Below are 27,968 nucleotides of genomic sequence, written 5' to 3'. Positions count from 1 at the left end.
AACAAGACCACGTAGCACTACAACTCCCGGCGTGCACTTGTGAGGCCAGGTCAGTGGTACCATAACAGGACCACATCGCACGACAACTCCCGGCGATCGTTGCAGGTGAAGCATGCGCAGTTAGAAAGCCTTGGCGGGCGAGGAGGATGGTTGATCGGTCGACGTGTCGGCTCCGGTGGTAGTGAGGGGGCAGGCGCACGGGCAAGGGCAACACGCGAGTCGGATTGAACCACGACCGAGCTCAGGTCCGTCACTGGGCCTCGCATGACATCGCCAGGGCGACCATGCACCCAGGTTTCGCCATTGGCCTGGTGTTCCTGGGGTGCTGCAGCAACGTCGTCTTCCTGGAGCTGCTGGTGAGGTGAGCATCCGAAAGGTCTGGCTTTCTTGGTTTGGGGGGGGGGGGGGGGGGGGGGGGGGGGGGGGGTCCAGGACCAGTGGATGCTTCAGTTCAGGCTTGTTCCCAATGGTGGTTGGTTAACATTGAGAAGCTGTTGTCCATTTTAACAGAAGAATCAGATTTGTTATCATAAACTCGTCACGAAATTCGTTGCTTTGCGGCAGTATTGCATTGCAAATATTGCTCTAAATTACATTTCAAAATAAATAAAGAGCGCAAAAAAAAAAGAGGTCGTGCATGGAGTTCGTTGTGCATTCAGAAATTTGATGGTGGAGGAGACGAAGCTGTCTTTGTGCCACTGGGTGTTCAACTTCAGGCTTCTGTACTTCCTTCCCAATGGTAGCAGTGTGAAGAGGGTGTGACCTGAGTGGTGAGGGTCCTTAAGGATAGAGGCTGCTTTCTTAAGACACTACCTCTTGGAGTGAAAATTGGTGCCTGTGATGTTGCTGGTTGAGTTTACAGCACTCTGGAGTTTTTTTTTCTTTCTGTCCTCTGCATTGGCACCTCCATGCTAGACAGTGATACAACCAGTCAGAATGTTCTCTATAATACACCTATAAATACTTGCAAGAGACTTTGGTGACATAGCAAATCTCCTCATGATTGCATCGACGTGGAGGCATTAGGACAGATCCTCGGAGATGTTGACACCCAGGAATGTGAAGTTCCTGACCTTCTCCACTACTGAGCCCTTGATGAGGACTGGTTCATGTTCTCTTCATTGGGATTGATAATAAAGTCAGTCAGTTGTGTTGAACTGTGATGGAGGAAATACTTGATCGGTCATTGCAGGGAGATATTCAAGCATATTTTGCTTCTTTAGAGGCTTCAGCCTAGGTTCCCTGATGGCTCACCGCAGTGACTCCATCAGTTTGACTGAGCAGTTGAGGGCAATAGTCTTAACAGTTGATGGTGGCAGTGTGAATATTTTGACTTGACGAACTTTAGTTTATGTGTGTTTTAGGCAAATTGAGAATTGGCCAGAAAGTGCAATCTTCACCATATTTCTCCTCCATACTCTTGCTCCCAGTAAAGCCTGACAGCCCACAACGTTAACGGTAGTTTTTTTCTCCCACTGAGTTCCTCCACATTCCAGTATTTACACAAGATAAAAAAATAGGAGCAGGAGTAGGCCATCTGGCCCATAGAGCATGCTCTGCCATTCAGTGAGATCACCTGCCTGCCTTTTTCCCATATTCCATAATTCCCTTACTTTGTAAAAATCTATCCAACCTTGTCTTAAATATATTCATTGATGTCACCTCTCCTGCTTCAATGGGCAGCAAATTCCATTGATTCACTCTCCTCTGGGAAAAGCAGTTCTTCCTCATCTCTGAATTGTGAGGCGATGTCCCTTAGTTTGAGACTTCTCCACCAATGGGAACATTTTCCTACCTCTATCATATGTATGCCTTTCATACTTTTATATGTTTCTCTAAGATCCCCTCTCATTCTTCTAAATTCAAGTGAATATAGCCCCAGACGACTTGCTCTTTCCTCATAGACTAATCCCCTCATCTCTGAAATTGACTGGTGAATCTCCTCTACACTGCCTCCAAAGGCAGTACATCCTTCCTCAAATAAGGAGACCAGAGCTGTACGCAGTATTCCAGGAGCGGCCTCACCATTACCTTGAACAGTTTTAGCATAATCTCCCTGCTCCTAAATTCAATCCCTCTAGCAATGAAGGCCACCATTCCATTTGCCTTCCTGATTGCCTGCTGAACCTGCAGTCTCTTGTCTTCCTTCTTTAAATAACTTGAAAAATTTGGTTAAACATAATTACTCTCTCTCAAAACCATGTTTTTTTTTTAATTTTATTTTTCACACTATAAACCATATTGACCAAGATACATACAGACATTTTTCTCCCCCTTTTCCCCCCTCCCTTCCCTCCCTCCCTCACCCCCTTCCCCATTTATTTGAAGTTCAATCTATAAGATACATTAAACCCGTTAAACAATGTTGTCACTTAATAAAAATAAACAAGAAATTTTACTGAGTCAGTTCTTTTCATTATCTTCTCCTTCTGTCATTTTAGGTGGTGGAAGTCCATGGTAGGATTTCTCTATTGTATTTCATGTATGGCTCCCATATTTGTTCGAATATTGTAATGTTATTTCTTAAATTATATGTTATTTTTTCTAATGGAATACATTTATTCATTTCTATATACCATTGTTGTATTCTCAAGTTGTCTTCTAATTTCCAGGTTGACATAATACATTTTTTTGCTACAGCTAGGGCTATCGTAACAAATCTTTTTTGTGCTCCATCCAAATCGAGTCCAAATTCTTTGTTTCTTGTATTACTTAGGAGGAAGGTCTCTGGGTTTTTTGGTATATTGCTTTTTGTGATTTTATTTAATATCTGGTTTAGATCTTCCCAAAATTTTTCCACTTTCTCACATGTCCAAATTGCATGAATTGTTGTTCCCGTTTCCTTTTTACAGCGAAAACATCTGTCGGATACTGTTGGGTCCCATTTATTTAACTTTTGAGGTGTGATGTATAGCCTGTGTATCCAGTTATATTGTATCATGCGTAACCTCGTGTTTATTGTATTTCTCATAGTTCCGAAGCATGGCTTCTCCTATGTTTCATTCTTTATCTTTATGTTTAGATCTTGTTCCCATTTTTGTTTAGGTTTACTGTTTGTTTCCTTGTTCTCCTTTTCTTGCAGTTTGATGGACATGTTTGTTACAAATTTTTTAATTATCATTGTGTCTGTGATCACATATTCAAAATTGCTTCCTTCTGGTAACCTCAGACTGTTTCCCAATTTGTCCTTCAAGTAGGTTTTCAGTTGGTAGTATGCAAACATTGTATCATGAGTTATATTATATTTATCCTTCATTTGTTCAAAGGATAATAATTTATTTCCCGAAAAACAATTTTCTATTCTTTTGATCCCTTTTCTCTCCCATTCTCTAAAGGAAAGGTTATCTATTGTGAAAGGGATTAGCTGATTTTGTGTCAATATTAGTTTTGGTAGTTGGTAATTTGTTTTATTCCTTTCTACATGAATCTTCTTCCAAATGATGAGCAGATGATGCAATACCGATGAATTCCTATGTTGTACCAATTTTTCATCCCATTTATATAGTATATGTTCAGGTATCTTCTCTCCTATTTTATCTAGTTCTAATCTGGTCCAATCTTGTTTTTCCCTTGTTTGATAAAAATCTGATAGGTATCTTAATTGTGCGGCTCTATAATAATTTTTAAAGTTTGGTAGTTGTAAGCCTCCTTGTTTGTACCATTCTGTTAATTTATCTAGTGCTATCCTCAGTTTCCCCCCTTTCCATAAGAATTTCCTTATTATTTTCTTTAACTCCTTGAAGAATTTCTCTGTTAGGTGCATTGGTAATGACTGAAATAGGTATTGTATCCTTGGGAAAATATTCATTTTAATACAGTTTATCCTTCCTATCAGTGTTAGTGGTAAGTCTTTCCAATGCTCTAAGTCGTCTTGTAATTTTTTCATTAATGGATGGTAATTGAGTTTATATAGATGGCCGAGGTTTTTATTTAGTTGTATACCTCGGTATCGCATTGCTTGCGTTTGCCATCTAAATGGCGTCATCTGCAAATAGACTGATTTTATATTCCTTCTCTTTTATTTTTATCCCTCTTATTTTATTTTCTGTTCTTATCAGTTCTGCTAGTGGTTCTATAGCTAATGCGAACAGTGAGGGAGATAGTGGACATCCCTGCCTTGTTGATCTGCTTAAGTTAAATTGTTTTGATATATATCCATTTACTGTCACTTTCGCCAATGGCCCCTTATATAATGCTTTAATCCAATTAATATATTTCTCTGGTAGGCTGAATTTTTGTAGTACTTTGAATAAATAATTCCATTCTACTCTGTCAAAGGCCTTCTCTGCGTCTAAAGCAACTGCTACTGTTGGAGTTTTATTTCCTTCTACTGCGTGAATTAAGTTAATAAATTTACAGATATTGTCTGTTGTTCGTCTTTTTTTAATAAATCCAGTTTGGTCTAGATTTACTATTTTTGGTACATAGTCGGCCAATCTGTTTGCTAATAGTTTAGCTAGTATCTTATAATCTGTGTTAAGTAAAGATATTGATCTATATGACGCTGGTGCAAGTGGATCTTTCCCTGTCTTCGGTATTACTGTAATTATTGCTGTTTTGCATGAATCTGGTATGCTTTGTATTTTATCAATCTGGTTGATTACTTCCAGGAGGGGAGGAATTAATAAATCTTTAAATGTTTTATAGAATTCTATTGGGAATCCATCCTCTCCTGGTGTTTTATTATTTGGTAGTTTTTTTAATATCTCCTGTAATTCTTCTATTTCAAATGGTTTTATTAATTTATTTTGCTCCTCTGTTTATAATTTCGGTAGTTCAATTTTAGTTAGAAATTCATCTATTTTGTCTTCTTTCCCTTCGTTTTCAGTTTGATATAGTTGCTCGTAGAATTCCCTGAAGTTTTCATTGATCTCCGTTGGATTATATGAAATTTGTTTGTCCTTTTTTCCTTAATGCCTATACCATTCTTTTAGTTTGTTCTGTCTTAAGCTGCCATGCTAGAATTTTGTGTGTTTTTTCTCCTAGCTCATAATATTTCTGTTTTGTCTTCATTATGTTCTTCTCCACCTTGTATGTTTGTAGCGTTTCATATTTTATTTTTTTATCTGCCAGTTCTCTTCTTTTAGTTGTATCTTCCTTTATTGCTAATTCTTTTTCTATATTTGTTATTTCCCTTTCCAACTGTTCTGTTTCCCGATTGTAGTCCTTCTTCATCTTAGTTACATAACTTATTATTTGCCCTCTGATGAACGCTTTCATTGCGTCCCATAGTATAAACTTATCTTTCACTGATTCCGTATTTATTTCAAAGTACATTTTAATTTGTCGTTCAATGAATTCTCTAAAATCCTGTCTTTTGAGTAGCATGGAGTTTAATCTCCATCTAATCATTCTTGGTGGGATGTCCTCTAGCTCTATTGCCAATAACAGGGGTGAGTGGTCCGATAATAGTCTAGCTTTATATTCCGTTTTCCTAACTCTCCCTTGAATGTGGGCTGATAACAGGAATAGGTCTGTTCTTGAGTATGTTTTATGTCTACCCGAATAATATGAATATTCCTTTTCCTTTGGGTGTTGTTTCCTCCATATATCCAAAAGTTGCATTTCTTGCATCGATTTAATTATAAATTTGGTTACTTTGTTCTTTCTGTTAGTTTTTTATCCAGTTTTATCCATGTTTGAGTCCAAATTAAGGTTAAAATCCCCTCCCATTAGTTAGTATGTTCCCTTGCATGTCTGCTATTTTCAAAAATATATCTTGCATAAATTTTTGATCATCTTCGTTAGGTGAATATACATTGAGTAAATTCCAAAATTCTGAATATATCTAATATTTTATCATTACTTATCTCCCTGCTGGATCTATTATTTCCTCTTCTATTTTGATTGGTACATTTTTATGAATTAATATAGCTACTCCTCTGGCTTTTGAATTATATGATGCTGCTGTTACATGTCCTATCCAATCTCTCTTTAATTTCTTGTCTTCCACTTCAGTTAGATGTGTTTCTTGTACGAATGCTAAATCAATTTTTTTCTTTTTTCAGTAAATTTAAGTTTCTTTTGATTTGGTTATGTATTCCATTAATATTTAAAGTCATATAGTTCAACATAGCCATTTCATACTTTGCTTATCTTTCCTTTCTGTTTCCTCATCACCACCTTCCCTTCTTATCCATTTCTGCTTTTTTTTTGAACACATTATAAGACAACATTTCTAAAATATAAAATATTTCCACTATTCTCATATCTAAAATTCCTTTAACCCCAGTAGTCCCTCCCCTTTCTGAGTTGCCCTTTGTCCCTTGTCGGGCAACCACATCTCCCCTCTCTCATTTGCATTTGCGAATCCGCTCGCAAGCGTCAACTGATTTCGCAGTGACTGTAATTCTTCCCCGCCCAGCTCCCCCCAGAAAAGATTTTATTCTTCATATATAACAAAGGTCACTCTCTTAATTCCCTCCTTACTTCCTTTCTTTCCCTTCTTAGTTCTTACCTATACTCTATTTTTTATGTATACACTTATATATACAAACACACATATACATATAGTTTGTTGTCATTTTTGTTCTTGTTACATCTCTTCATCTCTGTCTGTTTTGTAGTTGTTCTGCAAATTTTCGTGCTTCTTCCGGATCTGAGAATAGTTTGTTTTGCTGTCCTGGAATAACTATTTTAAGTACCGCTGGGTATTTTAACATAAGTTTATAACCTTTTTTCCATAGGGTTGTTTTTGCTGCATTGAACTCCTTTCTCTTCTTCAGGAGTTCAACACTTATATCTGAATAGAAAAAAAAATTTGACCCTTGTATTCCAGTGGTTTTTTGTCTTCTCTTATTTTTTTCATTGCCTTTTCCAATATATTTTCTCTTGTTGTATATCTTATGAATTTTACTAGAATGGATCTTGGTTTTTGTCGTGGTTGTGGTTTAGGGGCTAATGTTCTGTGTGCCCTTTCTATTTCCATTTCTTCCTGTAGTTCTGGTCTTCCTAGGACCCTGGGGATCCATTCTTTTATAAATTCTCTCATATTCTTGCCTTCTTCATCTTCCTTAAGGCCCACTATCTTTATATTGTTTCTTCTTTTATATTGTTTCTTCTATTATAATTTTCCATTATATCTATCTTCTGAGCTAACAGCTCCTGTGTCTCTTTAAATTTTTTATCAGATTCTTCTAATTTCTTTTTTAAGTCGTCTACCTCCATTTCTATGGCTGTTTCTCGTTCTTCCACCTTGTCTACTCTTTTCCCTATTTCTGTCATGATCATCTCTAATCTATTCACTTTTTCTTCTGTACTTTTTCTTCTTTTTATTTCACTGAATTCTTGTGACTGCCATTCTTTTACTGTTTCCATATATTAAAAAAAAATATATCCATGTACTTGCCCTTCCCTTCATCTTCCATTTCTCTGTGTTCTCCCTCCTCTTCTTCTGAGTCCACTCCAGGATCTGTGTCCTTTACCTCTGTCTCTTCTGGTTTTCTTGTTGGGTTGTTTGTTTTATTTTGTTGGGTATTTTTGGTCTTCTTATTTTTATTAGAAGTGTCTTGGTGTTGGTCTTCTTCCTCTGGGTTGGTCATCTGTTGTTTCTTTGATTTCTTATTTTTATTCTCTTCCTTCTTGTTCTCGTTATTTTCTATGTTTTCCTCTTGCTGTTGTGTTGTAGTTGTCTGTTTCAGCTGTGGAGATCTACTCCTCAGCTGGTCCTCCCTCCCGTCAGTGTTATTTTTGACTTGCGCATCGCACATGCTCACTTTTGCTTGGCTCCGTGAGCCATTTTTGTAGTCCTGAGTTCGGGGCTTCGACTGACCTCAGGGAGCGGGCTTCTCTCTCCACGGTGGGCCTCCTCGTACCGGTAAGGCCTTCACCTTCTTCTTCCGACGTCTTTCCTTCTTCTTTTCTTCCCGTTGTTTTTGGTTTTTCTTTCTTCGCTGCCATTTTCTGCACACTTTTACTTTCACTTTGTTATGGTTTTTATGTTTGTGCCTTTGTTTTTTCTCTATCTTTTTTTACTTTTCTGGAGAGGGCTGGAGTTCTCCGACCGGCCGCTACTCCATCACGTGACTCCTCCCTCTCAAAACCATGTTGACTTTGTTTGATCTTCTTGAACTCTGCATCTTTTTTTAAAAATAAATGAGTTATATTTCCTATTCTCTAATCCATTGGGTCCTCCTCCAAATAAGGGGAATGTTGGAAAATTAAAACCAATACATCAACTGTCTCACGTACCACTTTTGAGACTCAAGGATGAAGTTCATCAGGACCTGGTGACTTGTCAACCCAAGCCCCAACATGTAATTCATGTTGAGTCAAGGAATTGATGTGCCTGTATGGATATATTTGATTATTCCTTAATTTATTGTTCTAATTTGCTGCTGTTTTTAAAATTTTGATTCTGAGCCTTCTTTCATAGGAAAACTTTTTTTTCAGGGATTTTCCAGGATGTGGGAACGTCGTGACTTTTGGCCAATTCCTGTTTATAGCACTGGAAGGCTTTATCTTTCAAGCTCATTTTCTCACTAAAGCTCGGGTAATTCCTTTAAGGTACTGGAGAATTTCTCTCTTATTGGTCTGCCTAAAGAAAATTGGAATTTGTTTGAAAATATCCTTCCTTGTTTATGCTCTTCTAAAGCCATCCCATCATTTTTTTTGTCATTGTCTGATCCATGTTCTTGTCATTTTGATCTCTTGCATTGGTCCTGATAATTAATCTTGTATTCAAGGAAATACCTTCACCTGCCAAAACTTTAAGCTCTTGAAATGTCCCTCTCAACTTTTTGCATCAGGGTGGAGAATGGAGGAATGTGTCAAAAATCCTTCAAGATCTATGCAAGATGCTTCCAGATGTCATGCAATTCTTTTTAATTCCTGAGAAGTATATCTTGTTTTATACCTGTTTTGTCATTCAATTTAAATAAGTGGGTTTCAAACTGCCCCACCTTAAGCAGTCCCTATGCCACAAGTGTTCTGTGATTAGTAAGTGATTGCTTAAGGTGGTATGTGTGTGGGAAGGGACGATTGAGAACCTTTGTTCTCGACCCAATTGTTATTGAAATATTTTGCTTGAGAAAAATTGTCATCGGCCCATTTCCTTTGGAGTTATGAAACCATGCACATAATGAGTCAATTAGGTACAATTTCAAATGGTTTTCAAACCTTTTTCTATCCACTCACATACCACCTTAAGTAATTCCTTACTAATAACAGAGCACTTTTGGCACAGGGATTACTTAAAGTGGAATGTTAGTTGAGGGGGAAGTTTGAAAGCCATTGATTTAAATGTTCACTGGAAATTTTCTGCCTCCCACAATTACCCTGGTTATCTTTTGGATATTCTGTTTTCTCTGTGTATTAAGCAATTGCTCTCAAAGTTAAATTCCATCTAATCACTGTTTTCTCCTTTTTAAAAAAATTTAGGAACTATTTAATTATGGTGTCCATGTTTTTCGTTGTGAGTGTGGTTAACAATTATGCCCTCAACTTCAATATTCCAATGCCTTTGCACATGATCTTCAGATCAGTAAGTAGTTTTGCAGCGATCAATATAAAAACAAATAATGAAACTAAAGTTAGTTGTGCAGATGCTGTGATTGTAGTTTTAATACCCAAAAGTAACTCAGCAGATCACTCATAGAGTTTAAAAAATTTTTTAGACAAAGTAACAGGCCATTGCTGCCCAAATACACCCAATTGTGGGAAAAACCAGAGCATCCAGAGGAAACCCACATGCAATGCAGGCAAGTTGAGAACCTACAAATGCTTTACAGACAGTGCAGGATATGAACCCAGGTTGCTAGTGTGCTATCCTGAATAAAATGGTTGTTGGGGGTGGAGTTTGGGGGGGGGGGGGGAGGAGAAGCACAAGCCAACAAGTCATAGATGGGTGGGAGGGAAGATGAGAAAAATCAGACATCACTTCCCAGCTCTCACCCATATCCATATCTTGGCCTGTGTTCTTCCCCTCTGCCCTTCCACCCACTGGAGCTTGCCTGCTTTCTGCTCAAACCTTGACAAAGGGCTCAGACCAAGAATGTTGGTTATTAATTTTTGCCATAAAGGATGCTGCATGACCTGCTGAGTTTCTCCAGCACTTCTGGGTATTAATGAAACTAAAGTTTGTGACTGAGCAGTGCACACGCACCATTCTGCATATGGTACAGAAAGCACGGTTCAAAAATGAACATGGCCATTTATTTTCTTGTGTATTTTGCTTCAGGCTTTGATAACGCTTGAACACTAGATATCAATTTGTGCAACTCAGTGTGATATTCATTTGAACCACAAGTCTAGAGTTTAGCCTCGTGTTTTAAGAATATTGCAAAAATCTTGAAAAACTCTTATTCTATACATTGTAATCCTGGAATTGCATCAGGATTATGACCATCTTGTTTTCATTCAATTTGGCTCCACTATATCCAAATGCTGTCCTCCCATTAATAATTCAACAATCAGACAAACCCGCTGCAGCTCAAGGTTTTATTCCAAAACTTTCTCTGATACTCAGGGAAGCAAATCGTTTAATTGTGGATTCGCTTCCTCAAGCCCAAATTGTTGAACAGAATGACCTTCATTCTAAACCCTTTTATAACAAACATTCTCCGGTAAAAGTCCTAAAATCTGGAATTAGGTCAGTCTGGTTGAGGGGCTGGGGTTGAGTACTTTTAAAATTCAAATTTAAGGAGAATAAAGCAGGTGAATTTTGATAGTTTATTAACAAAATATTTTTTCATACAAAATACATAGAACAAAAAGAACAAATGAATATTTATTTGTTCATTTCTGTGACTTCTATACATCTGTGATGCTTGTGCACATAAAAGCCCAGTAAATTCAAAAAGTTTGAGAGTTTTTTGAGAATTTTGGATTCCCAGGTGGTCCAGATTTCTGGGATCCGAATTTTTGGACTTTTACTGTATTATTTAATGCATGTTTTCAGAACTATGAGTGGATTTGTTAAAGTGTTTGAATTATGCTCTTTTTTTCAGGGCTCTCTGATAGCCAACATGGTGCTAGGAATGATCATGTTAAAGAAAAGGTCAGTTTTTATTATTCTACCTGCTTCCTTTCAGTCTGATCAGGTCAACACCCTTTGTTAGACAATAGGATAAATAGTTGAAATCAAGCAGCTTTCAAAATTTTCAAGATAAATTAGGAACAAACAAAACAAAAAGATTGGGTAAAGAAAATCAGGAAATCGAATAAAGACATGACAAGGATGCAGTGTTTTTCATTATCAAGGTATTTTACAACTGTTGAGTAGTTATGGTAAGATATGGCATTTCAAATAATTTTTACATTGTAAAGAAGTGGACACTACAATTCATTTTACTCTAGATGCGGTTCGAAAGAATGACCCGGAACTTCCACCTAAAATGTTGGTTTTGAGCAATATCCTTTGTATAAGGCGACCAACCTCCTCACAAAACAAAAACATCTGGCAGTTACCGCTGATGAGTAGATGTTGTTAAAAGCAAATCACAATATTTTAAAAACAAATTATATTTTATTTCGATATATTAAAATTAACTACTGTTGGCTCCTGTCACAGGCTGTTTAAAGCCTGTGCAGAACTGAAAACAGTCGAACCAGACAGTTGCACCCACAGAGCAGTGCTGAAACTTTGCAAGTGACTTGTGAAGAAATTGTGTTGGAGCCAGCAAGAAGATGGTGGCAGTATTGCGACTTTGTTGTCAAGGGAAGAATTTTAGACCTTTTGTATAGGATGACCCAATATTAAGGCGAAATTTTTAGGTTTCAAGGATTGTCCTATACAATGGCATATACAGTACTTCTGTTGATGGACAAATTTTTCCCCAGAATTCAGGGATCCTTTGGAGAAAACGCTAACCTCTTCATTGTCTGTGTAACTCCAGTTCCTCATCAATATGGTTAACTTTAAAATATTGGCTGATGTAAATTCTGAACCACTTCCCGGCCCCTCGACCCCGGCCCCTCGACCCCGGCCCCTCGACCCCGGCCCCTCGACCCCGGCCCCTCGACCCCGGCCCCTCGACCCCGGCCCCTCGACCCCGGCCCCTCGACCCCGGCCCCTCGACCCCGGCCCCTCGACCCCGGCCCCTCGACCCCGGCCCCTCGACCCCGGCCCCTCGACCCCGGCCCCTCGACCCCGGCCCCTCGACCCCGGCCCCTCGACCCCGGCCCCTCGACCCCGGCCCCTCGACCCCGGCCCCTCGACCCCGGCCCCTCGACCCCGGCCCCTCGACCCCGGCCCCTCGACCCCGGCCCCTCGACCCCGGCCCCTCGACCCCGGCCCCTCGACCCCGGCCCCTCGACCCCGGCCCCTCGACCCCGGCCCCTCGACCCCGGCCCCTCGACCCCGGCCCCTCGACCCCGGCCCCTCGACCCCGGCCCCTCGACCCCGGCCCCTCGACCCCGGCCCCTCGACCCCGGCCCCTCGACCCCAATTATAAGAATTAACAAGTGGTTCTGTTAAGGTGGGAGGCACTTTTCCATTTTTAAATTCAGGACTTTGCAGTTTTAAATGTTCATGAAGTGCCAGGAACAACCACCCTCCACTATCTAATAGAGAGTGGAGAGCATCAAGTTCCTTGGAGTTCATTTAACTAGTGATCTATCATGGACACTCAACATCTCTTCACTTGTCAGGAAGGCACAACAGCGATTGCAATTCCTGTGAAGACTGAAGTGGGCAAGGCTACTGGCCACCATATGTCAACCTTCTATAGGAGCTCTGTCGAGAGCATCCTGGCCTGCTGCATCACAGTGTGGTATGGTTGTTGGAGAGAAATGGATCAGAGGTCAACCCACAGGACCTTAAGAGTAGCACAGAGGATCACTGGAGTCTCCTCCTCCCCATATTGATGTGATCGACTGGGATTAATTTCTGAAGAGGACACACAAAATCCTTGAGGACCCCTTCCACCCTGCACACAGCATCTTTCAGCTGCTCCCTTCGGGGAAGAGATAGAGGAGGATCAGAGCCAACACCACCAGGCTGAGGAACAGCTTCTTCCCACGGGCAGTGAGGATGCTGAACGACCCAAGGAACTGCTCACACTGACCCTCAGACACTCATATTCACAAAACAGATGATTTATTTCTATTGATGAGGTCCTTGTCCTCCATATGTATTTGTGTTATGTCTGATTGAGTGTCTGCATATTTTGCACCAAGGACCAGAAAATGCTGTTTCATCAGGTTGTACTTGTACAATCTGATGATAATACACTTAACTTTACCTTCCAACTTGAGGCTCCTTGTTGCTGTAAAACAGGAATTTTCTAACCAAAGGTGAGTGAGGAGAATGTACAGTGATAAAAGAAATTTTAAAATGAGTAAATTACGTCATTAATTTTTTTTTTGTTTTCCCTCTTTCACAGATACACAATTGCGAAGTATATTTCAATTGCTCTGGTGTCAATGGGGATATTTGTCTGTACATTTATGTCAGCAAAACAAGTGGTAAGACCTTGAAATATTTGCATTGCCATTTATCGGGATGGTGGTGTAAACTGATTCAATAGTAACTTTCAAAAGGAAATTCAAAATAAAGCTTGTATTTGTATTACCAATCTTCTATCAGAAAAATATCCAAAATGCCTTGGGATTATCAGATGCATGAAATTAAAATCTGAAGGTTTAGGGCAAAATACAGAAGAGAATGGAACTGATTGGGCAGCTCTTCCAAGTAAATGGTGTACTATTGTCCCCTGTGTTACACCATTTTATGACCTCCTGCATATATGGCACAGAGGTGGAGAATTTGTGATAGTTGCTGTTTCAACTGTTTAATCAAATGAAATCTTTACACAACAAGAATTGAAAATAACACGTGGGTAATATTAACTGCAGAGGAGGTAGGTGTGATGAACACACGGTGTTCCTAGAAACAAGAGGAATAGGTAGGAGTAGACTTTCAGCCTTTTGGAGCTGGATCGGTCTTTCAGCAGGGATTGAGTCTAGTCCTCTCTGTTGATACTATGTGCCTGATCCCTCCAAGTATCTTTTGATATTTATTGTCTAGAAATCTTTTTATCTTCTTACATATATTTTGGGATATATTTCAGTTCCACCTTTGAACTTGCACAAGTTTGGTGGTCGGCACTTTTGAAAATGTAAATAATATCAGGCTCTGCTGCATTTCAAATATCACCCGCTGTCACATGCAGTGAAACTCAGTCCTCATTTAACAGCGTCATACTGTTCTGTATGAAGTGTGTAATTTATGATTTTTTTCATATCCTCACACAACTCTTCCCTTTGAGCAAAGGACCATTAACTATGGGGAATGTGTTTTTACACAAAAGCTTTTAGACTCTGCATGTACCTCAGTGCTGGAAGTGTGAGGACTTATCTTGAACTAATGCACCTGCCTTGAAGATTAGAATTTGGAAAAGTCAAGAAATCTGAACAAGCAATAAAAGCCATTAGATCGTACCTAGTTCAAAAGCTCTGATGTCCCCATCAATCAAATCACTGATGAATATTTATATTCAATTTTGAACTTTGCTTTTCGAAAGTTACATATTTCATGTATTTTTTGTCAACTGCTTATTTTAATCTTTCCATCATTTCTTTTCTGCTCTTTGCTTTTTTCTTTCATCCCCATTCTCTTATTCATTATAGATGTGTGCTGAGAGCTCACTCTGAAAGCTGCCATTCTACTCTTTCTATTCTCATACCTAGTTGTTTTATTTCTCCCTTCCAGAATATGACTAGACATTAATGTGGATGGCTGATCCTCAGCTACCAATTACCCATTTCTGATGGCCCCTTTGCATTCTTGACACTGAGGGAAAAATCAGCTGATCTCCATCTCACTCCAAGCTGATGATATTCACTGTGACCTGGGGAATAATAATGCACCAAAGGTTCTCTATTGGTGTAAAGCAGTGGTTTTCAAACATTTTCTTTCCACTCACAGACCTCCTTAAGTAATCTCTATGCTATAGGTGCTCTGTGATTAGTAAGTGATTACTTAAGGAGGTCTGTGAGTGGTGAAAAAAAGTTGAGAACCATTGCACTAGACCCAATTTTTACTGAAATATTTTGCTTGAGAAAAATTGTAATTGGCCCATTTTCTTTGGAGTTATGAAACAGTGCACATAACGAGTTAATTAATGAAACAGTGGTTTTCAAACTTTGTCTTTCCACTCACATCACCTTAAGTATGGTACAACTCAATATATATGAAATCGGATTCTCCGAAATCCTCATTTATCCAAAATATTTTTGAGAGCTGAACCTCGCAGGTTGAAAAAATTCACTCAATGTGAAATTAGAACGGCGATTGTCCTCGTTTCAGGTAACTCCCTCCCCTCTTTCTTTCCATTTCTTCTTTATCTTCCTCTATTGATTTTTTTCTCCAACTCTCACTCTTAAACTGTACGCCACTGTCTCCTAGCTGCAAGTCGTCGGAAAATCCCTTGTCCCGGCATCACCAAGGAGAGTAGCCTCCCCTCCTACCCCCTTCCCTCTCTCCCTCGATACCCTAGACACCAACTCTGAATCCTCCCTTTGGCCTTCTTCCCAGGTGTGTTTGTGCGTGGTAGGCCAAGGGGAGGATTCAGAGTTGGGACTCCGGCGTTGGGAGCTTTGGTGACCGGAGAGTCAGGAGCCCGCTGACTCATCACTGAGTGTTCCACTGGCCCAGGAAACCTCCATGGGGATCAACGGCAGCGGTGGGTTCGTGTTCAGGATCAACAGAGATGGTTGGGAGGTCTTGGTGATCAGTGGCGACAGTTGGGTTCGTCTCGGTAATCAGTGGCAGCCAGCATTTTTTGGGTGAGAATTAAACATTATTTTAATGCTTAAAAAGCCTTCCCTTGTTGTTTGTTGCTGTTTAAACATTGATACAAGTTGTTTGCTGTTGCTACTGGGCTGTTTTTAAAAAATGACCGGTTCTCTGAGGGGAAAAAACAGTTTATCCAACATAGGCCGGGTCCTGACCATTTCAGATAATCGGATTTGTACTGCAGTCCCTTACTAATCACAGATATTACTTAAGGTGGGATGTGAGTGGGAGGAAAACATTTCAAAACTACTGGTGTAAAGGGTTCATGGTTTGTGTGTGAATCAGACTTAGCAAAAACAAAATTCAGATCGGCTTTTTCTTATGCATCTCAGCTCTCTGCTAGTTCAAATACTTGACATTTCTACAGTGATTATTTTTAAATCCCCCGCTTTTGAAACATTTTGTAGCAATTTTTGGTCACACCTCCTACATTGTAAGTGCTCTTGATATTGATAATTCAGCTGGGTTCACAGTCTTATTTTAAAAGAAAGATGAAATTGTATATTATAGTGTTTGTGGAAATTCTTCAAATCTAAGCACTCAACAGTACGTTCCCATTGAAGAACAAAATGACGCTGAAAATTTGAAATAATTAAAACAAAATACTGCGGATGCTCAGCAGGTCTGGCAGCATCTGTGGAGAAATAAATAGGGTTAATTTTTCAGGTCAACAAAAAGTTGTACCAAGGTGCCATATACTATTGGATTCATACAGCATAGAAATGGGCCACTTGATGTATTAAGGTCTAAACATTTTTGGTTTAAAACTATACTACTGCAATTTTTTTTCTTTATTTCAGTCTTCGCATACGAGTATGTCTGACGATGGCAGTTTTTATGCGTTTTTACAGTGGCTGATGGGTAAGGCTAAATTTCTATGAAATTCAGTGTTTTATTAAAGAATGCATGAGAGACGAAGGAGTTTAAGAATATGAGGATGAGAGAAGCTCATGTGCAGCATAAAATGGCAAAAATGGGCAAATTCTGTACCAACACTTGCACCTGCACTTGGGCTTTGAGTTTGCCAAGGAGGGTGTTTAGTTTCATTTCCATGGACAGAATGCAAGATTCTTCCATATTTCTTTCATTCGGGGCTTTATGATTAAAATATGTGAACATTCCAGCCTCTGATTGTGGTCTAGATTATTTTTCCCACCCCCTGAGTCCCCTCCACTCCCACCCCAGACTGGAAAGCTTGCATGTGTGAATGTTATCAGGGAACCAGTTGGGCTTTGCCAAGAGAATCAAAAATCAAAATAGTGACTTGCATCACGTGAAAAGATGTTTTTCAATTAAAATTTATTTCTAAAATAATTTGAATGTCACCTTTAACATAATAAAACTTCTTGAGGTATGTGATGAGATAATACTTTGACATTGAGTCATTTGAAGAATTAATGGGTCAGAAATACAAAAGTTTAGTCAAGAAGATAGTTTGAAAGTAATTGCTCAAACATAAAAAGACAGGAAGATTTCAAATGGATTTCCAGAGGTTGCAGTTACATTCACACTCAAGAATTTCATAACTGGATATTTCCGTATTGTTAGCCAATATGTGGATAATGTAAAATTGCTCTTTAAAGTTGAGGGAATATATAACCTGGCATGTGATTGAGACTCAAACAACTGTCACCACACTAGGCCAGTAATTATTGATAGGGATGTCTTTCTAAGTACTTTCAGGCTGTAGACTCAGTAAATGTGACAGAAGGGTTTGGATTTTGCATGGTTGCAATGCACATTGCAAAAAAGAAGAGGGACCTGTCATAGAAGATGGCAGGGAGACCATGTGGGACATGTTGCAAGATGGATAGTTATACCAAATGTGGTACAGGCTCAGTCAGAAGAAAAAGATTTCACAAAAGAGCAAATTGCAGATTGAGGAGGAGGAACCACACGAGAGAAGTGTGGAATGAAAGGTTTTCAGAGTTGGCTGCTAATATACAAAAGTGGCAATCAGACAATTAAAATGGTTTGCTTGAGTGGCTTATTACAGATGTGCATTATGTTAATTGAAGATGTTGGATTAGATGTTGATGAACAGATGGCAAAACTTCCATTAATTACTGGTTTAGTGTCAATGTGGGAATTTTGAAAAGTTGGAATTATAACAAAATATACAAGAAATCAGGCAACAACGTGTAGAAAGAAAAGCACAATTCATGTTTTGGGGTCGGTCACCTTTCATAGGTTCAAACTCTGGGGTTTCACTGTGTTAGGTAGCCTTGACTGCAAGAACAGTTTCCCTTGACTGCAAGAACAGTTTCCCTTGACTGCAAGAACAGTTTCCCTTGACTGCAAGAACAGTTTCCCTTGACTGCAAGAACAGTTTCCCTTGACTGCAAGAACAGTTTCCCTTGACTGCAAGAACAGTTTGAGCATGTTCATTGACCACCATATCCTGCCCCTCTTCAGTTTCTTGGTTAGCTAACTCCAAGGGATGTGAACTTTAATGGAAAATTGGAAGTAAACTGGCTTGCATGTGATCTCCAGGTGCTATGAAAATAAAACTTTGGGTACCCCATTGAGTATAATTCTGCACTATGTTGCAAATATTTTAGAATTTAAGATTTTCCTAACTGAATAATTGATCCAGTTGCAAGCTGAGTGGTTCCTCAGCAATTTCCTCCTGTGTCTTGTTAAATGTGTCTTGGTCTGTTCTAAAATATTGATAAAACCAATTATTTTCTCTTTCCTTAGGTATTGCAATGCTAACCTTTGCACTTTTCATGTCAGCTAGAATGGGCATCTTTCAAGAGACATTATATAAGCAGTATGGGAAGCACTCCAAAGAGGCACTGTTTTATAACGTGAGTTATAAGCCATTAATGGCTTGCTTCTCATTTTGATGACAGAGGCTGATTCTGAAAGTGGGAAGAACCTCATAAAGTCGACCTGAAAATGTTTATCAAGGTCATTTTGTGTTTAAAAATCAGAACAAATAATTTATTTGATATGTAGACTGTAAATGTGGCCATTGAGAATTTCTGTAACCATGGAATATAGCAGCAAAATCTATTTTTATTATCGTAGTTTTGCCAGTGGTAATTATTGTAAGAGACTTAATGTAGGTTGTTGTGGTGTTACATGAGATGAAACAGGGAAGCTTTTGTATTAATACACTAGATCATTATCAGTAAATTACATTCAACATTAATGTATGCTGAGGAACACATTTATTTAAACTATGTTGTTTCAAGAAACTTCTATCCTTTTGTGTTGTTCAACACTGAACAAGTAAAATTTGAAATGTTTTTGCGGAAACTGTCTCATAAAGAAAATATTAGGCAAGAGGTTTTGAGCTCGAGTTGCACTTCAGAATGTATAAATCTTGGCTTGGATTGCAATGGAGAACTGAAAGAATTAAAACTATCACTTTTAATGGGAGACATAAAGTGGATTATTATCTGCCATGTTGAGTAAATGAACATAGTCATTTTTTTTTTTACCCTATTTTAAAAAGTGGAGTAATTCTCCTTGGCACCCATTCACCATTTACTGTGGCTCAGGGCCCGCAAACATTTTAGACCATCAACCCTTTTATGGAATCCTTGATCCCTCATCGACACCCAGGCATGAAATGTGCCCCACCCCAACCCCCTCGCCACATTTTGTATGATGGGGGAGGGGTTTTGCCACTGGCCGGGGGAGGGAGTTTGGCACTGGCCAGGAGGTGGGATGGTGGTGTTGGCCTGGAAGGAGTGGGGGGGGGGGGGGTTAGCACTGGCCTGAAGGGTGGCTGGCAATGCTGGACTTTCTTCTCCGCTCCATTCACTCTCCCTCATTCTACTGATCGCTCTCAACTTATATTAAAAGGCCAACTTATTAAAAGGCCAAAGCCAAATACAAGATGGAAGCCACCAAGGCCTAGCCAAATACAACATGGCACCCACCAAGGCCTGATCTCATGAGAGACTGGCCACCACTGCCAAAGGTGTTATTTTTCATAGATACGCCTTTGCTTTCTACTTCATTGAACCAGCCCCCCCCCCCCCCCCCCGAACCACTTTTGAGACCCTTGCTGTAGCTGATTGTTAGTTATTCCTTATGACCTCTTGCTGTGGAAAATTGGACACAGATTGCCAAATATAAAGGGGATACTTGTCTCTCGTATTGTAATAGAGACTTCCCAAACATCCTCATTTGTTGAAAAACTTGAGGTATCTTGTCATAGACCAATTTGGCTTTTACAAATCAATACTAAGTGCATTCACTAAAAAAAAACATTGGACATGCTCTTTTTAACTCTGGTATCCATGAAGCGCTTGAACTAATTCAGATGTGGATGCTGAATGCTGTATACTAAACTGTACCTTTCTCTCCACTCAGCATTTCCTGCCATTACCTGCCTTTCTCTTGTTTGCTTCTGACATCTATAATCATGGCATCCTCTTCAGTCAGTCCAGTGAGTTCCTTCCAGAGTACACTCTACTTGATTTATTTTGTTTTCTAAATTAAATTTATCTCAAGTAATTTGCATTAAGTTGATTTCTGAGGCATATTGAATTAGTGAAGGACACAATTTCGAGTGGAGAAAGTGTGAGAAGTTCAATTTAAGGCTGGATTTTCTAATCCCAATTTTCCCTGCTGGGAAGGCAGTGGAAAGACATTGGAGTATCCACTGAGAATGAAAGTTGGAGAGGGAAACTACACCAGCTACAGGCTGAATCAAAGACTTTAAGAGTTTGAATTGATTTGTATATCAAATAACACGAAGATTAACTTCCAAGGTTACAACTCATTACTGGATACTAATTGTTGTTTTTTTAAACAATATATTGGACATGTACATGTGATTTCATTTTATAATGGATACCATAAAGTGAGTAACATTACTGCTTGGTTGGTGTTAGATTATGGCTTAAGAAGCCTGTGAACAATTTTAGTCCCTTTGAAAAGAGCAGGAAATTACAAGAATTGAGAATGTACAATCTCTGTCTTTTCCCCTGAAATTAACTGAAGAAATCAGGTTTGTAAAATTATAACAAGTTTCATTGGTAGAAATAGGGAATTTTTTTTTCCATTCTCACTATTGTATAAAATTAGAGAGCAGTGAGAATGCTGAACAACCAAAGGAACTACTCACACTAACCATTCGAAACTCTCCTATTCAAGAAACGATATTTATTTATATAGATAAATACTTGTCTTGCATATGTATGTGTGTTCTGTCTAATTGTGTGTCTGCGTGTTTTGCACCGAGGACTGGAGAACGCTATTTCATTGCATTGTACTTGTACAATCAGATGACAATAAACTTGACTTGAAATTAGGGCCTTAATTTATAGGGAATGCCCAGGAGACCGCAGATGCTGGAATCTGAAGCTCGTCTCGATGAAGGGCTTCAACCGAAAATGTCAACCATTTTCTGCTACTGATGCTGCTTGATTTGCTGAGTTCCTCCAGCAACTTGTGTTTAGACTGAATGTGAGGATAGGCACCTACTAAATTCTGTCACCAATTCAAAAGGAATTTATTTTTATCCAGAGACTTGCTAGAATGTGCAGCCATTTGTAGTTGAAGCAAATGGCATGTTGCCACCAGGTAATTAAATGTTGAGGTAAGTGAGAAGTTAAGATGTTAATAATGGGTTGTGATGATGTGAAGTGCGAGGAGGTTCTTGTGAAACATAAATGCTGGTCAAATGCTTCAAAGTTCTGTGCAATCCTATGTGTGTTTTGTTTCGTCTTGTACATTCATGTACTGTTAGAAGCCTGTTATCGGAGTGTGACACTATTTTCCATATTTGTTTAATAGAATTGATTCAACCTCTTGGAGTGTCCATACCAATTATGTGGTTTTACCTCATGATGAATGTTCTTACTCAGTATCCTTTACATCATATCTCATCCACTCTGATACTGTGGCAACTACCTTTGGTAAAAATGATTCTTCATTCTTAATTGGTTGGAGTTTGTAACTGTACCATTGGAAGGCATTCTAAGTGATTGGATATACAATTATTTGGATAGCCAGAAACTGATTTGCAATAGTCAACGTGGCTTTGTGCATAGTTGGTTGTGTTTAACCAATATTGTGGAGTTTTTCGAGGTTACCAGGAAAGGCCATGGATGTTGTCTGTATGGTCTTTAGTAAAGCCTTTGACAAGTTCCCAATGGGAGGTTAGTCTGGAAGGTTTAGATGCTAGGTATTCATGGTGAAGTAATGAACTGGTTTTGACAATGACTGAACAGGAGAAGCCAGGGAGTAGTGGTGGATGATTGCTTCTCAGTCTTGAGGTCTGTGATTAGTGGTGTGCCGCTGGGATCATTGTTGTTTGTCATCTATATCAATGATCTGGATGATAATGTGGTAAATTGGATCAGCAAGTTTGCATATGACACTAAGATTGGAGGTGTTGTGGACAGCGAGCAATGTTTTCAAAGCTTGCAGAGAGATCTGGACCAGCTGGAAAAATGGCAGATGGAATTTAATGCAGACAAAAGTGAGGTGTGCATTTTGGAAGGACAAACCACGAAAGGACACACACGGTAAATGGTAGGGGAGTGTGGTAGAACAGAAGGATCTGGGTATACAGATACATAATACCCTGAAAGTGGCATCACAGGTGGTAGGCTTGTAATGAGAGCTTTTAAATCAAAGTATGAGTATAGGAGTTGGGATGTTAGAGTAAAGTTGTAAAAGACATTGGTGAAGTCATATTTGGAGTATCGTGTGCAGTTTTGGTCACCTAACTACAGGAAAGATATCAATAAGATAGAAAGAGTGCAGAGAAGATTTACTAGGATGTTGCCTGGACTTCAGGAACTGAGGAACAGGGAAAGGTTAAGCAGGTTTGGACCTTATTTCCCTGGAGCGTAGGGAATAAGGGGAAATTTGGTAGAGGTATTTAAAATTATGAGGGGGATAGATAGAGTAAATGTAGGTAGACTTTTACCACTGAAAGTAGGTGAGATACAAACCAGAGGATATGGGTTAAGAGTGAAAGGGGAAAAGTTTAGGGGCAACATGAGGGAGAACTTATTCACACAGAGAGTGGTGAGGGTGTGGAATGAGCTTCCAGCTGAGGTGGTTAATGAGAGCTCAATTTTAACGTTTAAGAAGAATTTGGACAGGTGCATGGATGGTTGAGGTATGGAAGGCTATGAACTGAGTGTAGGTCAGTGGGAATAGGCAAAATAAAATGGCTTGGGACAGACTAGAAGGGATGAAAGGGCCTGTTTCTGTACTGTAGTGTTCTTTGGTTCTATGAAACATAGCAATAGATTCCAAGCAGTGGTACAACAGTTATACTTCATTTTACCCTATCATGGTTATTGTTGACAGGTTTAGACTTTCCTTTGAACTTGAGCCAACACATGAACGACGTCTATCATCAAAGTCCTCGAATTCAATTTCCCAGATGTAAGCTTGTGTTTCTTTTATCAGTGAAATCTATTTGCCCTCCAGTCTCTTCATGGATGGATGAAGTGTGTTATTTCCAGGCAGATCCAGGCATTCTGTTGGACCCAATGAAATGAATGTTATATATTTTCCTTAACTTCACCTTTACAGATACGTTTGCATCCGAGGTGTTTTTATTCTCACGACAGAGTGCACATCCCTAACGGTCACGCTTGTTGTAACACTTCGCAAATTTATCAGTCTGATTTTCTCCATTGTTTACTTCAAAAATCCATTCACCTTATGGCACTGGTTTGGGACATCAGTGGTATTTGTTGGAACACTCACTTACGCTGAAGTTTGGAAAACTTTCAAGCCTCTTCTGCACAGAAAAAGAAAGGAGCAATAGTTTCTCCTGGGCAATGGGTCGAGTTCTAAAATTGCTAAGATACCAATGGTTTCTTGGAAACTTGATTGTTTTTCGGGTATTCTTCCAGGATACTTTTTTTTTGGAAAGTCTTCATTCTTTCTTTCCTGTGAAAATTTTATTTTTGTCGCCTCCCTTGCCTTTCTGAACCCAGTGTATAAATGGTGCTTATAGCAAAATTGTTGTCAGAATTGTTCAGGTGATGCTTAGAAGTTGCATTGTAACATTTGTGTTAGATACTATGACTGGATTTTTTTTTTTGTAAAATTTATTGCTTGAAGGATTAAAACTCTGAGATGGCACTGTGAGTCTAATGCACTGCCTCAGGAACTTCGATTTAATTTCATAAGATTGATTGAATGTTTTATGAGAATGGAACATATCAAGTTATAAAAAGGGAGATTTTCCTAATTGAACATGTGTGGGGAAAAAATTCTGATCTGCTAAGATGGAGAAGGGAGACACTAATCGTTAGTGAATTACAAGGAAAGTAGCAGGAGTATGCCATTTGGCTTGTCAAGTCTGTTGTGCCATTTAGTAACCCCATGTTCCTTGATTTTTAAAAAAAAATATTGATTATTGAATATAGTGAGGCTCTGCAACTATCTTAAGTGGAGAACTTCAAACAGTCATTCAAAGAATCACATTTTATGATTCTGGGACTGTTTAATTTCAATTGAGAAATAAATTTCAGTAGTTTAAGTCTGGGAATATGGATGGGGTCATTGTTTATAACAGGGTATACTAGGCAGATTAATTATGAGCAGTGATTAACTACCAGCAAATATGATGTTCTGTGGTCCAATGTTTCTATAATAAATAATGATCTTGGTATTAACGAGCTCCAAACACAGAACAATATTTTAGAGGATGTGATCAAGAGTTCATATTTGTATAAGCACCAATTATTGCATGAAACCTCACCAAGGTATTTCATGGCAATGCTTTTAAACAAATGTTTTCAAAAGCATAAAAGAGAGGTTGGTGCTGATAGTTGGTTGGCTAAAGTTATATATTTTAAGATCTACCTTAAAGGATAAAGAAAGATGAAAAGTTTGAGGTAAGAAATTTTGGCAGCTGCAGATGTAGTCACTACTGCAGAGTCCAAGAGTTTTGGGATTCTACAGCATAGAGACAGGTCCTTTGGCTCTGCTTGTTGGTGCCAAGCAAGCTAATTCCATTTGCCTGCGTTCAACCTATTTCTCTCTAAATGTTTCCTGTTGATATACCTATCTAATGTCTTTTAAACATTATAATTGTCCCTCTTTTACCACTTCCTCTGGCAGTGTTCCATGTACTCAGCACCCTCTGTATGAAAAAGGTGCCTTTTCTCTTCTTTTTCCAAATCTTCCCCCACACCTCTACTTTTAATTCCCTAACTCTGAGAAAAGACCAAATGTTTACTTTGAGTGTGCCCTCACGATTTTATAAACCTCAGTAAGGTACCCCCTAAGCTTCCTACAGTCAAGGGAGAGAAGTCGCAGCCTTCTCTCAGCTTCTCAGTCCTGGTAATGGTCTCATGATAGAGCATCTCTGAGTCAAGTTATTGGAAGAGACTATAAAGATTTGGATTGTTGCCAGGAAGTTGGATTCAATCAATGCCTAAAGCATAGAGTGGAAATGAAGACTATGACTTCAGGCTTCTTGATATTTGGCTGGAGCCAGTACTGTGTCTCAGGCAGTCTGCTATTTTAGAGTAAGTGGATGTCACTGTTTGTATGTGGAAAACAGTTTTTGCATGATTCTATGATTGTCTGAGAAGTAGAAGCTTGTCAGACCTTTTGGGTGAGAGTGTAGGTGCCACTGCAGAATATCAGGAGATTGAACAAGAAAATCCATTCCAGGTGATTCTCGGATAGATATAGAGAGACAGCGAGTGGAATCCCACCTTGCTGAATGGCAGTGGAGAGGTATTATGGTGAGTCACATCAGAACCTGAGGAGTAAGACACGAAAGTCTGCAGACACTGACGGAAGTATAAACAGTGCATTTTATATAGCAACGAAAACCAAGGAATCCGTGCATCAACCTTCTATCAGTTCCCTTTTTTAATTATAATGTTTTTAAAAAGCTGAATCCCAATACAACTTTTAACGTTATTAAATCTGAGAGAGTGTTGGGAAGATGGGTGAATGGTAGCTCAAAAGTAATTGATGTGAAATCAAAATATTTCCATGGAAATTAAATATTTTGACATCTGTAAATGGGCTGGTGCCTTAAATTGCTGACACTTGAGACTTTATTAATTATTTATTGATTCCTTTTCTGTCTAATTTGGTGGAAAGGAAAACAATTATCTGTTCCATCATTCTCCTTGGTGAGACTTGCACATTAAATAAAATTAGTCACCAAAGAGCAGGGGCGTAACTATATTTTCTAGCTCCTTAATTACTATGATTGACATTCTTTGAAGGTGTTGTCTTGGAGCATTTTCAGGTACGGTATCAAACACCTGCTACCCCAACCATTGCGTGAGCGGAGAGGTATTTCTTATTAATAATATCAAACCTTGGCAAGTTTTGCACATCATCACTGCCTCTGGCAATAAATTCTTAACCAAGATTACTTGAGAGTCAGCAATAAAAGTTCTTAACATTTAAACTTGTAGAAGAGTTTTGTGGAAAGGCCTTTGGCTTGATGGGGCCTGCTATTAAAAGTATTGCATATTGCTTTGAGGGTTTACATTTTTGTTTAATGTGCTCTGTTTTGATGTACCTCAGCATTCTACTGCCTCGTGTTGCAGTCACTACCTTCCTCACTAAAATGCATTTTTTCAAATTCCTTTTTTGGTTTGCTTCTATTATGTTCGCATCCCATCTGATTTCATGCTGGTTTGTAAATCTTAAGCCCATGTGTTAGCACAACATCATCCTCACATTTTTGTCATCTATGGCCCACCTATTCCTCAAAAATGTTGGTTGTAGTACACTTATCCTACACAGTAGGATGGATGAGTGGTTCTCTATCCCCAAATCTATATAGATGAATTGATCTTCTTGGAAGCATAAATTCTATGTCTGTAATTTGCACTCTGCCCCAAATTATTACACTTGTGTTTTGATTGAGCAACTTACTTTGTACAAGATTTAGAAAGATATTGTTCACTGTACGGGTGGCAGTTAGCATAGCGATTAGCGCAACGTTGTTACAATGCCAGTGATCGAGACCTAGGTTCAAATCCCGTGCTGACTACAAGGAGTTTATACGTTTTCCTTGGGTGCTCCTGTTTTCTTCCGCTATTCAAAATGTACTGGGGTGGTAGGTCAATTGATGTAATTGGATGGCAAAATACCGTACAATAAAGGAAAAATTATATATTTATACAGTTCCTCTTGAGATACTTTGCTGTAATGTGGGAAATGCATCAGCTGTGTGTATGTGTGTTTTTTAAAGTATTTCTTGATTCCTTAAGCACAATGTAATGGAGACCAAATAATTGTTTTAGTGATGTTCGTTACATGATGGTAAATACCAACCAGAACAGACATCTGGGATAATTATCAGTATGATTCATGGTAAATTATTGAATTGAAAGAAAATAAAACAGCTGTTAGAGCTTGCAATGTTGTGACCTACTCCAAAGAAATGTGTTGACGCCTTTGTTGACACCCAGCCACAAGAATATCCAAGCTGTCCTTTCAATCACATGTTTATGCCTAACAATTGTAGAGCAAGTAAAGGACTTTATATAGATGGAGTATAGAACATCTGCAAGTACTAAATTATTTGTTGCATGTAATGGGGCTCTGCTCTCTGTGGATCATTGTGGAACAAACTTCCTATTGTATTTCCTGTCTTTTTCTCCGTTTCACTAAGATTAAATCATATCCAAGGGCATTTTTGTACTGCAAATATAAAATTCAACTGATTCGCAGAAATAGTTCCTGCTACTTTGTTAAATAATACTGAATGCAGGTTTTTTAAAAAACTGTATATGGGGAATTCTACAAGTGTCTCTCAGTGATTGGTTTGGTATTTTAGGTCCAGGCGTCTTCAGATAAAAGCAAGGTAGGATTAGCAACTTTACTGTCGATTAATTCAACAAGTGATTTTTGCATTGTAATAACAGGTTAGAGTAACAACTTGGATGATTTTCAAATTGCGTTATTTTTTAAAGTAATGCATCTAGAATCGTGTTTCACTTGACCTTCTATTTGCCGGTTTTGATTATTTTCTCAGTCTTTTTTTTTAAAAAAAGGGCTCCATTGTGTTAGTATGAAGTCAAACTGTCACCACCTCTGGCTATTCTCCATATTTAAACAGCCAAGTCTTACATGTGTACATCGTGCTTACAAGACCCTAGTTTCATTGTTCCACCATTAGTTGCTCTGGAATTCTTTCCCGTACCCCAGTGTTCCTCCAAAACACTGATCCTTTGTGTTTCGTGTGTACATAAATGTAAGCTGTTGCTATCACTGGTATATCGATATGACTATAAAAATTCTATTATTAGTCTTCTAA

The 27,968-nt window shown here is 38.8% G+C and overlaps 1 protein-coding gene across 1 annotated transcript; it reads left to right on the top strand.

Moving 5' to 3' along the window:
* The first annotated feature begins 30 nt into the window (after positions 1-30).
* On the top strand, positions 31-27,968 carry slc35b4 (solute carrier family 35 member B4). The gene is made up of 10 exons (XM_069907809.1): positions 31-361; positions 8,392-8,505; positions 9,379-9,481; positions 10,947-10,996; positions 13,323-13,404; positions 16,537-16,597; positions 18,437-18,546; positions 20,066-20,141; positions 21,494-21,563; positions 23,252-27,968. Exons 1-10 carry the CDS (start codon positions 285-287, stop codon positions 23,487-23,489), a joined length of 981 nt encoding a protein of 326 aa, XP_069763910.1. The 5' UTR covers positions 31-284; the 3' UTR covers positions 23,490-27,968.

The sequence above is a fragment of the Narcine bancroftii genome, chromosome 13, assembly GCF_036971445.1.
Source record: "Narcine bancroftii isolate sNarBan1 chromosome 13, sNarBan1.hap1, whole genome shotgun sequence".
NCBI classification, from domain to species: domain Eukaryota; kingdom Metazoa; phylum Chordata; class Chondrichthyes; order Torpediniformes; family Narcinidae; genus Narcine; species Narcine bancroftii.
The sequence above is the reverse complement of the archived record's forward strand: the minus strand, read 5'-3'. Positions and strand labels throughout refer to the sequence as shown.

Coding starts and splice junctions, on each gene's coding strand:
- slc35b4 (XM_069907809.1), top strand. CDS start 285: ATGCACCCAGGTTTCGCCATTGGCCTGGTGTTCCTGGGGTGCTGCAGC. Junction 8,506..9,378: donor GCTCGGGTAATTCCTTTAAG/GTACTGGAGAAT, acceptor AAAAAAATTTAG/GAACTATTTAATTATGGTGT. Junction 9,482..10,946: donor TGCACATGATCTTCAGATCA/GTAAGTAGTTTT, acceptor TCTTTTTTTCAG/GGCTCTCTGATAGCCAACAT.